The sequence below is a fragment of the Condylostylus longicornis genome, unplaced genomic scaffold, assembly GCF_029603195.1.
Source record: "Condylostylus longicornis isolate FDR11 unplaced genomic scaffold, ASM2960319v2 ptg000010l, whole genome shotgun sequence".
Classification (NCBI taxonomy): Eukaryota; Metazoa; Arthropoda; class Insecta; order Diptera; family Dolichopodidae; genus Condylostylus; species Condylostylus longicornis.
The window spans coordinates 24,420,475-24,434,273 of record NW_026577979.1 but is presented as its reverse complement, the minus strand read 5'-3'; the positions used below and the strand labels follow the sequence as shown (position 1 = coordinate 24,434,273).

The 13,799-nt window shown below is 27.5% G+C and overlaps 1 protein-coding gene across 1 annotated transcript in view; it reads left to right on the top strand.

Annotated features, from left to right (window-relative positions):
• The window catches only part of LOC129619142 (transcription initiation factor TFIID subunit 1-like), a 48,287-nt gene extending 35,775 nt beyond the window's left edge, over window positions 1-12,512 (top strand). The window contains exons 2-5 of the mRNA XM_055534236.1: window positions 3,514-3,651; window positions 3,793-4,078; window positions 10,171-11,448; window positions 12,480-12,512. Of these exons, the coding sequence (XP_055390211.1) occupies window positions 4,037-4,078; window positions 10,171-11,448; window positions 12,480-12,512 (1,353 nt within the window). The 5' untranslated portion in view covers window positions 3,514-3,651; window positions 3,793-4,036. The remainder of the gene's footprint in view (window positions 1-3,513; window positions 3,652-3,792; window positions 4,079-10,170; window positions 11,449-12,479) is intronic.
• Window positions 12,513-13,799: the final 1,287 nt, after the last annotated feature.

Here is a 13,799-nt window from a genome sequence, read left to right as displayed (position 1 = left end):
TTTGTATACAGAAATGGCTTCTCTTGACGATGCCTATTTCTTTAAGGTTTTTACCGTTCAAGAAATTCAAAATCAATTCATTTCGCTTATTGATGTTTCCGTTCTTTTTGATGTCATATTAAGCTTTTTTAAAAAAATTCCAACTAAGCTAAAATAAAAACAAGTTTTAATATTATTTTATGTTACAAAGTGATATAGTATTTTGTTCTGGGAATCAGAAATTCTACGAGTCTAGGCAGACTTTTTCTTCATATACATATTTCGCACTAAATTTTGTTAATGTATTTTTTTTTGTTATAGTTTTTTACTTTATTTGAAGTAAAATGTTTTATTCTTAAAATTAAAGTATTTTAAAAAAATTTAAAATTTCTAAACAATACATACATATATACGCTAGTTAACCTTTTTTCAAGGCAAAATGTATAAGAACGTTAAGTGTGCGCAGACTTTTTATGCTAAGTGCATATATTAAATTTATATGGAAATTTGTTTATTTTTTCTTTTTATATGAGCAAAAATATAAATTTGGTCCATAATAAAAGTCCTGTTGCTATGACCTGATTTCTTCAAAAAGTTAGGTAGTTTCTCCTACTGTCAGATAAAGCTTGTCTATAATATTTCAAGGAAATCTGTCGAATATTAAAAAAATTAATAATATAATTATTAAAATTGTAAAATTAACCCTTAAAAAAGCCAGTTTCTGAGCTGTGACATGTCCCAAAAGTAGATCAATCCACAACACAGACAAGTATATATACATATATAAATTTTCATGAATCATTTCAGCCAAACTGCAGACAGACCGACAGAGCAAAATCTTGCTCAAAATAGTTTTTGTACATTTGCCTGCCATTGTGAAGTGTGTTTTCACTGAAAGCTCGATATGTAGAATTTGGAGCCACCACATAACCTTCTTTATTGTACGCAATGCGGTCAAACCCTTCTTTTCAGTGCTAAAGATATTGTCAAAATTTATCTTAAGTTTAAATTACACAAAATAAAAATAAAATAGCACGTATAAAAATCAAATCAGCAATATGTAAAATAATTATTGTGAAATTCGAATGACAAATGCATTTGTTGGGTATTTTAATTGACATATATACATATATGTATATATCCTTGCTCAGCGATAATTATGCTTTGACTTGGACAATTTCCTTCGTCCGTCTGTCCAACAAGCACAATAACACAAAAATGAATAAAGCAAATACCACCGAACTGTTACAAGTTGTTTCTTTGGTGCTAAGGACGGATGCTATGGTAATTGGATAAATTGGGACAACGGATTGGGGTAGTTGTCATACTTTTGAGCTTACATTTTATATTGAACACTTTAGAATCTTGAACCACAAATGGTTTTTTCTCTCACAATGGAGTTGGGGAAGCTAAAAAAAAAGGAAAAAACTTGATTTTTTCTAAAGTTCGAATGCCTGGTATTCCGAAAGTACACAAAATACAAAATCATATAATATGTTGCTTTAAAACCTTATACTACTTCTTTCAAAAACTCTTAACTTAAAACTTCTATCTTTTTCGGAAGGGAAGCTATACGCCAATAAAATTAGGTAAGTAGAAATTTCATGAAAATTCTTTAAAATCCCTGTACCTGGGAGCAACTAAGATTTGAAACCTGGTTCTGAACAAAAATTTTACATATTTTTGATCTCTCAAATGATAGTGTATGTTATGTCACTGCAAACCATGTATAAATGTCTCGTTTCAAAGTGAACATCTCTTCCATACAATGGTTTTGTCTACTTATCTCATATCAAAGTGCATTGCTATATATTTATACAACGGTATATAGCATTGCACTTTGATACGAGACAGCCTGTACATGTAAGCACACAAAAAATTGCCATAAATACATAAGTTTTGGCATAAATTTATGAAAAAAACATTTTGTAAGTATGTTTATAAAAATAAAAATCTGGCGGGAAAAAAGATTCCAAAATCCAAATACATATATGCACGTATAAACCTTCAGGTTAGCGTCTACTTGTATACAATAATGTACGTATACTTGTTGCTGCTCCGTACTTTTTTTTTCTAAAACGCTAATTATTTTCTATGTAAATTATGTTTGTACTCCGTTTTTGTTCTGTTTACTAAACGTGGGCAATATCTCATTTGAAAAAAAAACGATTCAAAAATCCTGGAGATTTTTGTTTTTTTCTTTTATAGTGTTTTATTCTTATTTATTTAACTTACATAAATACATATGTACATAGCCACATACGTATATTTTTTGTTTTCATTAAGAGCACATACATATATTGAAACGTATTTAAACAGATTTTTGAGCATGTTCAGAATAGAGAAATTGATCGTAAAATGTATATATGTATGTACATATCTATGTACATGATAGTAAATTAAAAAAATAGAAAAAACTGCTGTGAACGACCTATAAATTAATGTTGGTGCAACCAAATCAATATAGAAAAACAAGAAAATTAAATTTTTCAAAAATAAGCATACATACATACATATGTGTGTAAATACAGAATATATCGTCGACTTATAAGGAACTTGACCATCTGCAAAATTGACTGTTTTGACTACAAAATATATAAAAAGTACTTTAAATGCAGGCGTCTTTCGATGTCAATAATTATGCTGTTTTAATAACAATTTTCTTAAAAATTTTCTTAGTTTACATTTTTGTTAACTGCTGAGAACAAAAAATTTGATTTTCATGAATGTTTAGCTTTAATTCTAAATAGTCAAATTAACAAGAAATACAAAAGTATTTGTTTATTAGGTTACGTAATGTGTGTGTACGTAAGTGTGATAGTTTAAACGAAAAGTTCTTTTTTTAATAGTTTTTTTTATTAAAATACCACTTTAAGCACATTTACAATTTTACTTCATTATAAAGCTTTTCTTAAAATTAGAAAAAAGTGCTTATTAGTTTCACTTTGTTCGTCCGTGGACATGTTTACAAAACCTTTACACCCTTCAAACTTATTTCCGTAGAAAAAAATTTTTGCCTATTTTTAGCAATCTGCCGGTCTGTGTGCACGCGTGTATCTCAAGTTCGGCCGAACCGATTTTGATGAAATTTTATATGTAAGTTTATTTCGACAATGGCACGGATTCATCAATTTTTGGAATATATCAGGCCTCGGGACCTGCACTTTTTAGCGGGCCGGTTTTACATTTTTAATCATTATGCAGAATATATTCAACCTTTTTGAAATTTCATATATCAATTTTTGAACAATCATAACACCAATTTTTGAAATTTAATTTTATTTCTGGTTGTTACCGAAAAAAACGGCAAGAATTTCAGGAATTCGGGTAGCAAAAAGCGAAACTCTACTAAGAGCCAAACTTACATTCTTCTATGTGTATTTAATTAATATAAAGCCTACTAATGCCATAAAAATTAGAAAGAAGTATTTAACAGGCAATTTTATAATATTCTGTAACACTTTCACTTAACTAGACAATACACATTGCGATCGGTTATGTGCTGACTACATCAGATTTTTTTATATTTGCTAGCATTATTTAGCTATGTATCTAAAAAAAGACAACTTTGAAGACAATTAGAAAACCATGTTTAATATTAACTTGACATTTGAAAACTTAACTTTGTAAAAGTTAATTTTGCAGATACTCGATTTTTCTTTTAAACTAACGGTAAATATGTATTCATATTGAAAACAATTTTTTGCTATAATGAAAACTTTAAATAAATATTTAGAAAAAAATCTCGTTAAAAACTATTTTTTTTCATTAACTGTATTTTTGAAAATCAAAAACAATTTAATGATCTTATAGCAAAGCTATTAATATTCACTATTTGGGGCTATAAAATAAAAAAGAAATAATTTGAATTATATTTTATTTATAAATACACTTGTATATACAATAGTTAAATAAGAGTACTAAATCCAGTAATTTAAAAATAAATAATAGATGAAAGTGCTTATTTATAATAACAAACTTAAGAAATTAGTGCAACAGAAAATATTAATGATTATTTAATATTCGTATTATTTATATAAAATATACTGATAAATAAATGGATTTACCAAAGGATTTTCATTACATGCTTTATAGAGCGGTAAGTGTGATTTGATAGCAAATTTTATACAATTAATTTTTCTTACAATTAGATTGGCTTGCTTTTAAGTTGGAATTGTATGAAATATTACTAATTAGCATTCGACAATATGATTTAATGTAATCCGAGTCAGTTTTAGAAAACAGCGCACTAAGTGAAACTTTATGTTAGATCTAGAGTTAAGTTTTGGGTTTCTTACTAGAACTGACTCTGAGTTTATCTATATAATGTAAAAACAAGTAAAAACGTTTCAGTCGGTATAAACCGATTGAATTATACCCTGCACCTTTCGTTATTGTGTAGCAATTACTCGAACACGTGAAGACATTTTATAGAAACTTCACGGATGTGTCTGACCTATTATTGGACATCCGACTGTCAAGTTTCATGAATCTGACTTTATAATTTTTCCAAATATTTAAAATTAGCTTTTGGAGTTGTATGGCAGGTACCTGAACCTGTCAAGCAATTCCATCAAAACTTCATATATCTGATCTACAATCGGACACACAACTGCCAAGTTTCATGCATCTGGCTTTATTATTTTTTCAAATATTTAAAATTAACTTCTGGAGTTATATGGCAGGTACCCGAACCTGTCAAGCAATTCTTCTAAAACTTCAGAAATATATTTGGCCTATAATTGGACACATGACTGCCAAGTTTCATGAATCTGACTTTATTATTTTTCCAAATATTAAGAATAAGCTTTTAGACTTGTATGGGAGCTACTCGAACCTGTCAAGCAATCCCACCAAAACTTTAGAAATATATCTGACCTATAATTGGACACACGACTGCCAAGTCTCATGAATCTGACTTTATTATTTTTCGAAATATTAAGAATAAGCTTTCGGACTTGTATGGGAGCTACTCGAACCTGCCAAGCAATCCCACCAAAACTTCAGAAATATATCTGACCTATAACTCGACATACAACTGCCAAGTTTCATGAATCTGACTTTATTATTTTTCCAAATATTTAAAATAAGCTTTTAGACTTGCATGGCAAGTACCCGAACCTGTCAAGCAATTCCACTTAAACTTCACAAATATGTCTGATCTACAATCGGACACACAACTGCCAAGTTTCATGAATCGGACTTTATTATTTTTCCAAATATTTAAAATTAGCTTCTGGAGTTGTATGGCAGCCACCCGAACCGGTGCAGCTATCCCATTATAATTTTTAGAGCATGTGTAAAATGTAATTGGACACATGTATACAAAATTTTATATTTATAGCTTTATTAGTTTTCGAAATATTTAAAATAAACTCTTTGAGTTGTATGGCAGCTACCCGAACCCGTTGTCCGAATTAGTCCAATAACAATAGGGTTCGTCCTTGGCACAAAAGAAAAAACTTGTGAAAGTTTGGTGTCGATAGCATTATTCGTTTTTGAGTTATCGTGCGATCGGACGGACGGACGGACGGACGGACGGACGGACGGACGGACATGTCTAAATCGACGCAGAATTTTACGCTGAGCAAGAATATATATATATGTCCATACCGCAGATGACTCCTTCAAGTAGTTACAAACTCCATACCAAAGTTAATATACCCTTCACGAAGTGCAGGGTATAAAAAGTATGTAATTTCATAATAAAAATGGCTTCCATAAAAATGGTTTTTTAATTAATAAAAATTTGTGTAAGTAAATACGTATATTTTACTTTGTAGATTTATAAACGTATTAAGTATATGATACATTTAAAAAGGAAATAAAGGAAATAAAATGTTTTTATCTAAATTAATATAATCAAATGTGGTCGATTTGTAATATGGTGCATCCACTATAAAACCATTTAAGCCTAGCTTGTAATAATATAGCTTTTGGACTATCTAATTAAAATGATTTATATGAATAATTTTCCGACAAATTTTTAATTTGGGAGAAATTTTAGAGTATAATTTCGAAATATGTTTACTAATAAAAAGTTCGAATTATATAGTAAAATAATTCAGTTGAAGTTATTATATAAATAATGAATGATGATATAGTTATAGGCATGACAACCGTTACTGTCATAACATGTTTTGCTTTTATAAAAGTTCGATAGAGCTTATGGTGATTATGACTCGCGTGGGAAAGAAGTTACAAAGAAACATTGTCGTAGTAAAATGAATTATTTGTCAATATTTACATAAACATCTTAAAGTTGAGACGAAAAAGTATTTTAGCTGTATATCTAAAATACTTTTTTTCTAGATTTTTGCAAAATGTTACAAAAATGGAGGAAAAAAATTTTTATAAACTAATTTTATTTTGGAATAATGTAAAAAATGTCATTCGTTAATGTTGTGGACAAATGTTAGAGAAAATTTTTAAATCTAAATTAATTCTAAAATCTTTGATCTGTGTTAATGGGTTGATACATAGACAGTATCTTTTTAAATAAATTGCTACACAAGAACTTTGAAACTACTTACATAATAAATTATATTTCATTCAAATCTAGTCTTAAATTGAGGAAGGCTCTAACATATTCGTTTTTGAGGGATTTCTGGATTAAAAGACGATAATGCTGCTGCTTGTGTTTTACAGCTTTGTTCACATTTTAACTTGATCGCAGTATGTCACAACCGAAGTCGACACTTATTTGACTTTGAACTACAATTGACTAAAATGTTCTGTTATGTAGTAAACGCAAACAATTTTGTTTGCCTCTCACATTTATTTTTAGCATATATTTTCTTAGTGTGACATTGCTTCAAATATAGAAAGTGTCATTTTTCGCAGTTTTGCCATAAATTATTCATTAAATTATTCATTTCCGTCCGTTGGTGGACATGTTAACAAAACTTCTGCACTCTTGTAGATAAAAAACTGAAGTTTATATACATAACTATATGTTTAATAGAAACTAATCTAGAAATTTTTACTAATCTCCCCTTCTCTTAAAATTATAGCCCCTCAAAACTCTAAAAATGCCATTTTTCAACTATTTATTGCAGCGAAACCATAAGCATTTTTTAAATTTTGCAAACTCAGAATAATAGCGGCTGGCTTCTTCTATCGCGACTTACCATACTTGAGGTTCAAAAAAATAAAATGGCTGTTAAAATTTAACATTATCTGAAATTCGAAAATTTTTTTGAATTTTTGCTATCGTTTTTCCACTAGATCTCAGGGTGTTGCCTTAAATTTTAATAGCTTTTAGATACTGATAAATAGTTCATTTCGTTGAAGAAAATTCTTTTCCACCTCTCAGGTTATTGTCTCTTGAAATTCGAATTTTTGGCGCCATATGTTTCCAAAACTGTTAACTTTTCCAAATTTCTATAAATGAAGAAAGCTAACGATAAATCCCATTAAAAAATATTATTTTTTTCTAACTCACGCATTTAATCATTAATTCCGAGCATTATGTTAACGCCTCTTTAATTTTTTTTATTTTATTTCAAAGATTGTGTAAATTGCTTATCCTTAAAAGTAATCTGTGGAATATGTTCGTACATATATGAATGAAAGTACATAATTTTAATAATGTACTACACTGCTATATACTTTTTGAAAGCATTATTTCCACAAGTCTATAACGAATAATTACATTCTTAGCATGTTTCAAATTATGTTCAAAATTACAATATTTTAAGCTCTAAATAGTAAATACATTTATGTGAAAATTAAAAATGCTGGCTATAAAGTGTGGTTGTCGCGATTTCGGATATATTTTGTGTCACTTCTGTTTATGAAAAATATCTTTATTTGGTAAAATTTTTCTCAGTATAAAGTTTTAATTTTTCAAAGTTTAAATTTTTATCCCAAGGGTTTAATTTCAACAAAACATTTTGAATTTTTGAAAACATTTTAAAAGATTTTTTAGGGCTTATGTATACATAATATGTATATAGGCTTAACCTTTGTAAAAAATAAATAAAATAATTTTACAAGGTCATTTTCAAAAATAGAAAAGTTTAGTATGGGAAATAATTTTAGAGTTTTTGACTTTTATGATTTAGTGCTTTTAACTAACTTATTTATTTTATTCTTCATAATGTAGGTAATTCTTCATATGTAAGTGTATAGAATTTTTGTGTAAATAGAATTTTCGTTTTCGGCAAGACAATATACAGTTTAAAGTGTTGGTTTCTAATAATAAACGGGGATTTAGAAATATCTGACTTAGCCCGTTCTTTTAATTATTGAATAAACATTTATACATATCTATTGTTATTGCCATATTTTTGGTAAACAGACATACATATGTACATAATTATACACCATTTATATCATGCTAATATTAACTTGTCCGAGGGCTTTATTCAATATTGTTAGCATAACTTTCTTAAAGAAATATTTTTATCAAGGTAAACTAGATTTTTTTTAATTTTTCAATTTTTATTTGATAATAATGATATAATACGTCAGTTATTTCTATTTTTATTTTATTTTCTCATTTATATAAAAAATATTTCTAATTTATACTATTACACATATACTCGTACATAATATTTATAAGTATTTAAGCACATTTTACTAATTTGGGCGGTAAAGCCAAGATGCTGCGTGTAAATGTATGTGTGAATATTACAAAACAATAAAAGAAATTAATTTTGATTTAAAGATTAACCGCTAACATGTATTTAAATGGCTTTTGGTTTCTTTATATTCTTATTTTGTTTATATAATTGCAAAATATTATGTAATATTGTGATGTTTACTGAAATATAAATAGTTTTACAAAATTAACTATGCATGCTTGTTTAACTTTACGAAATTGAATATTTTTTTTCAGAAATTATTTAAAATTTAAAAAAAAATCTGATGTAGTCAGCACATAACCGACTGCAATGTATATTGCCTAGTTTGTTGAAAGTGTTATAAAAGATTATGAAAATGCATTTTGAACACTTTCTTTCAGTTTTAAGGGAATTAGCAAGCTTTTGGGTAACATATCTAGTAAAGTGTAAATTTGGCTCTTAACAGAATTTCGCTCTGTGTCATCGGAATCGCCTGAAAAGCTCACCAGTTAGTTTCGGTAACAACCTGAACTCAAACATCAAATTCCAAAAAATTCCATAAATCCGTTCCATACCTATGGATAAAAATTGAAAACAATGTGGTCGGTCGGTAAAAGTAAACTATTATACATACATACATGCATCAATTCAAAACTTTTGTTTTTGTTTAATTCTAAAGAATTTTCTTAAACAGCTAATTTTAAGATCAATTCAAATTTTGAAAAAACCAGTTGAGTTTCTAGTACTAAACTTTGCAGTTGCATTCAAAATTTATTCACTTTTTTTTTGGGTTCAGTGGGACGTTCAATCGATAACTTGAAAAAAAATGTAGAAATCCAATTAAAAAAATGAATAATCTACTAGAAAAGAAAAACAACTATTAGAAAAGTGAAACAACTATTAGAAAATAATGAGAATTCTAATTTGAAAGTGAATGAAAAAGCGAGATACAGGCTGTAAAAGTTAAAATTTTTTTGTTTATTCTTGTTATCTTTTGTTAATTTTTTATCCTCTTTATATTAGATGTTAAAATTTTTGCATAATGTTAGGCGAAGACATTTTGTAGTTAAAAGAAAAATAATGATAAATTGCTCAAATTGTGTTAAAAATATTAAAGTTTACTTTGTCTTAAAAGGAAAATTATTTTTTCGTAATACAAAGATAATAAATAATAAACGTTTAGGTATAAAAAAAATTTAATTTTTAATTTTAACAGCCTATATTAAAATTACTGTTGAAGAAAATAAATCAATATTGTTGAAACAATAAAAATATAAAAAATTGATTCAAAGACGCAAACCTTTAAAAAAATTCAAACATAATTTTAAACTTTTTATCTGCTTGTACGTTTAACAAAACTTTTAGTACAATAATTTTTTAACTGTGGTTGTTTTGTATTCGTTTATGTGCAGTTTTTCTTGTACAATACGTTCGGAACTAATAAAAATTTTTAGACTAACTATTAATTTATTCGTTGTTTAAAAGTAAAAGTTTGAATAATTGATTTTGAATAATATGTTATTGTGTTATGAAAAGAAATAAAATATAATTCAATTTATAGCAAGCCATATTAAAAAATTATACATATAGATAAACTAAATACTTTATTGAATTTGTTTTGTAGCCAAGTATACGATACCATGATACATCATTTATTATCAATAAAAAATGGCAACGTGCTGGGGAAGAATTAACATTTCCAACTGTTCATAGTTTTGTGAATTCTGACGCTAAATTTCGTGATTATATGCCGGATACTCCTAACACTAAAAGCAAGAATGTTGAACATTATATGACTGATAGTGAAACTGATAAAGTTAATCGAAATCGACATCAAAGAAATCGACCACGTCGAAGAACACGATCATTAGAAAAGCATAGTAAAAGACCGCTATCTGCAGCCTTGGAAATTCGTACAAGTGAAGACGAACGCGAAGGTGATGATGGAGACACTTTTAATTTAGATGTACAATCTGTAAAGTCAGTAATTGAGAAAAAATTGGATGGGAAAGAATGTCAAACTAATGTGCCAAATATAGCTGTTAATGTTGATGGTGCTAATAAAACAGAAAATTTATATTGCGCGAATGGTGCTATTAAAATAGATAAAAGTAAATCACGTGCTACTAGTAATAATACTTCTAATGACAAAAATAACAATAACAAAACCACAATTATAGTAAGCTACCAGACAATAACTTCGACAGAAGATTTAAATTTAATTGATAATAACAAATCGAATGAAATAAGTAAAATAAAATTCGAATCTGAAAAAAATTCACATTCTTTTCAACCGGTTAACACTTATAATAAAAAAACATTTTCTGATTTGGAAAATAGACGAAGCAAAAGTCCATCAATAGCTTCAACAGTTCTTGCTACAATGGACGAATCCCAACAAAAAAGTAGCCAAAATATCGTTATTGCGGATGTTCACCCAAGACCAATTTCCACAGCTTCTTCAACTGTGTCAGGGGATCCTTTAGTAATTAAAGAAAATAGTAGTGAAGATGGAGATAATGAAGGATACAATTTAACCAAAGAAATTCAACAGGTACCTGAGTTCTTCAAACATCGAGGCAGTAAATCATTAATTACGATTCAAGAAAGTGAAATAGTAAACCCATTAGATGGTTCAGTTTCTGATCAAGAAGACATTAATAAACAAAGAACACGTGTTTCATCTAACGCAAGCGATTATGATAGTGATAGAACTTTAATATCTGAAAATTCAAGTAAAAATATTAAAACAATGCCTTTTGACGATAGAAGATACTTTTATGCTCCAAGTTGTACTTCGCCGTCGTGGCTAAGTATTTCTACAAGCACAATCAACGATGCGGATGTGGATTATCCAATGAGCGACTATGAAATTGTAGATTTAAGACGAAGAAATTCTTCGGTAAGTATTTTAATTGAAGAAAAAGAAATTTAAATAAAAACTAAATTAAATTAAATTTTAAAAAGAAATTTAAGTCAAACACTGCTTAATTTAATATTTCAACAAATTTGAAGAGAAATTTTTACATTTCAAGACGTGAACTTAAACTTTATCTTATTTATTATCTGATTTTCAAATAAACGATATGTGTACACATATCATTGTTATTTCACGTTTGTTGGTTGTGATCTCGCATTATAAATATAGTGATGCAGATGAAAATTAATTTGTTTTTAATAAAATTAAAATAAAATCCTGGTAAAATATATAGACCCATATTTATTAACTAATAAATCCGGGAAAATTGCTATATCTTGAAATAGTAATTTGCTATTTTGTTTTTTCACTGAATATGACAATTGAAAAGGCGAGTAATGAATGTTTTTCGTAGCGAATACATTGTAATAGTGAAAATGGTAACTGAATAATGTGGCAAATAACAAATGAATTTTGTTGATTCACCAAAAATCATTTGATAGTTAAAATCATTCAGTTAGCTACTATCCATAGTTTAAATTATCCGATAGCTTCCATCACTAAATGTGCAATATATAAAAAATATTACAGTACTTAAATTAAAAGCAAAGTATATTTATCAGGAAATAGTACCTCCTTCTTGCAGAAACTTAATTCAATCTTTTACACACACCGTGGTATAAAAATTTCTTTAACTAAAAGAGGTAATAACTATATCTTTCTATCTTTGTGTAAATATCAATTATTATGTGAAAGAAAAGGTACGATAAAAATATGTCCTAATGTATTTTAAGTGTGTTTTGAATTTTATTTTGTGTATTTTAGTTCCTATATAAAACAATAGCCAGAAATGTAATGCTCTTTACGTATTTTAAATCTTTTTTTGACATTATCAAAATAACTAGTATAACTAGGATACGAACAAAAGTATAGTTCGATACGAGCAAACGTATCTAGCTATATTGTTAAGTTTTTATAAAATTATAAAAAATATTTTCATCGTCATACATGTATAGACCATTTTAAAAAGCCTCAAAGGTTCCAGATAATGATATTCAATATTGGAAACCATTTCCTCACAAGTCATAAGTGTATTTGGTGTCTTTATGTTTTTTTTACACCACAGAGCTTTTATAACTTGATATCTCTGATCCTTTAGAATCAGATTTTTTTATTGGGCCATTGGTAAACACCGGTTACGTTGTTTGTTTTGTCTGTTATGTTTTACATCTATTATACAATATATATTTAGAAAATAGTCTAAATTTTTGAGTTATCTCATAAATTTTTTATTTTAAACCAGCTTCAAAAAAGTTTCGGAATAGTAAATAAAATTAAAAGTAAAAGGTTTCGAAAAGTAAATAAAATTATTGACTTATATTAAATTAAAAATTAAATATTTATAATAATAAGCATCTTTATGGTTTTAATGTTTTGCATATTTAAAAACCAATGTTTTAATGTTTTGTAATAATATTTGAAAAACCCATTTGGCAAGGCTGAAAATTTCCCTTTCCTAGCATCATGATACGATTTAACGATTAGTAACGAAATGTCGTTTAAAATATAAATTCAAAAATATTAAAATCCCTCATTATTATTATTTTAATAAGTGAGAAGAAAATCAGCTTTGATAAAGGGCGTATGTAGCGCAAAAATATATTAGCAAAAATAAAAAAATATTTTATTCCGAATAAAAGGAAGTTTTCTTTTCATACCAATAAAAAAACTGTTTTTCAAATTTATTTTTTCTTAATTGTGCTGACCCTTTTTCCTTAATATATGAAATAACCCATAAATTAAAAGAGTATTGACCGCGCATTCTGCATGACCTTTAAAAAAATTTAAAAAAAAAGGAAAACAAAAAAGGCAAATAAAAACTTGACCACCTTACTGTAAAACTAATTCCAGCATTTGATCTAAAATTACCTATTATAGCAACATACGAGTACAAGAGAAGTCAACAACCTAAAATATTGCAATATCAACTAAGAAAATTTTTTATTTTCACTTCATTTAAGGAAAAACATGAATTCCTTCAAAACAACATAAATAAAACGTGCAACTATAACTAAATATACATACGTACGTGAAAGGTAGCAAAAGAAAAATAAAATAAAATAATTTTCCTTAAACTACTATCCATTTTTAAAGTCAACAAAGTACCCGCAATTTGACGATCTGTAATGTTCGTAAATATTCTTCAACATATATGTATGTATGATGAAGAAATTGTTTTTCTAAGCAGTTGGGTTGTTCCACACAGAGGTAGAGAACTTAACTGAGAATATTATGTAAAAGTCATATCAATGAAAGTTAAAAAGAATATTTTCATA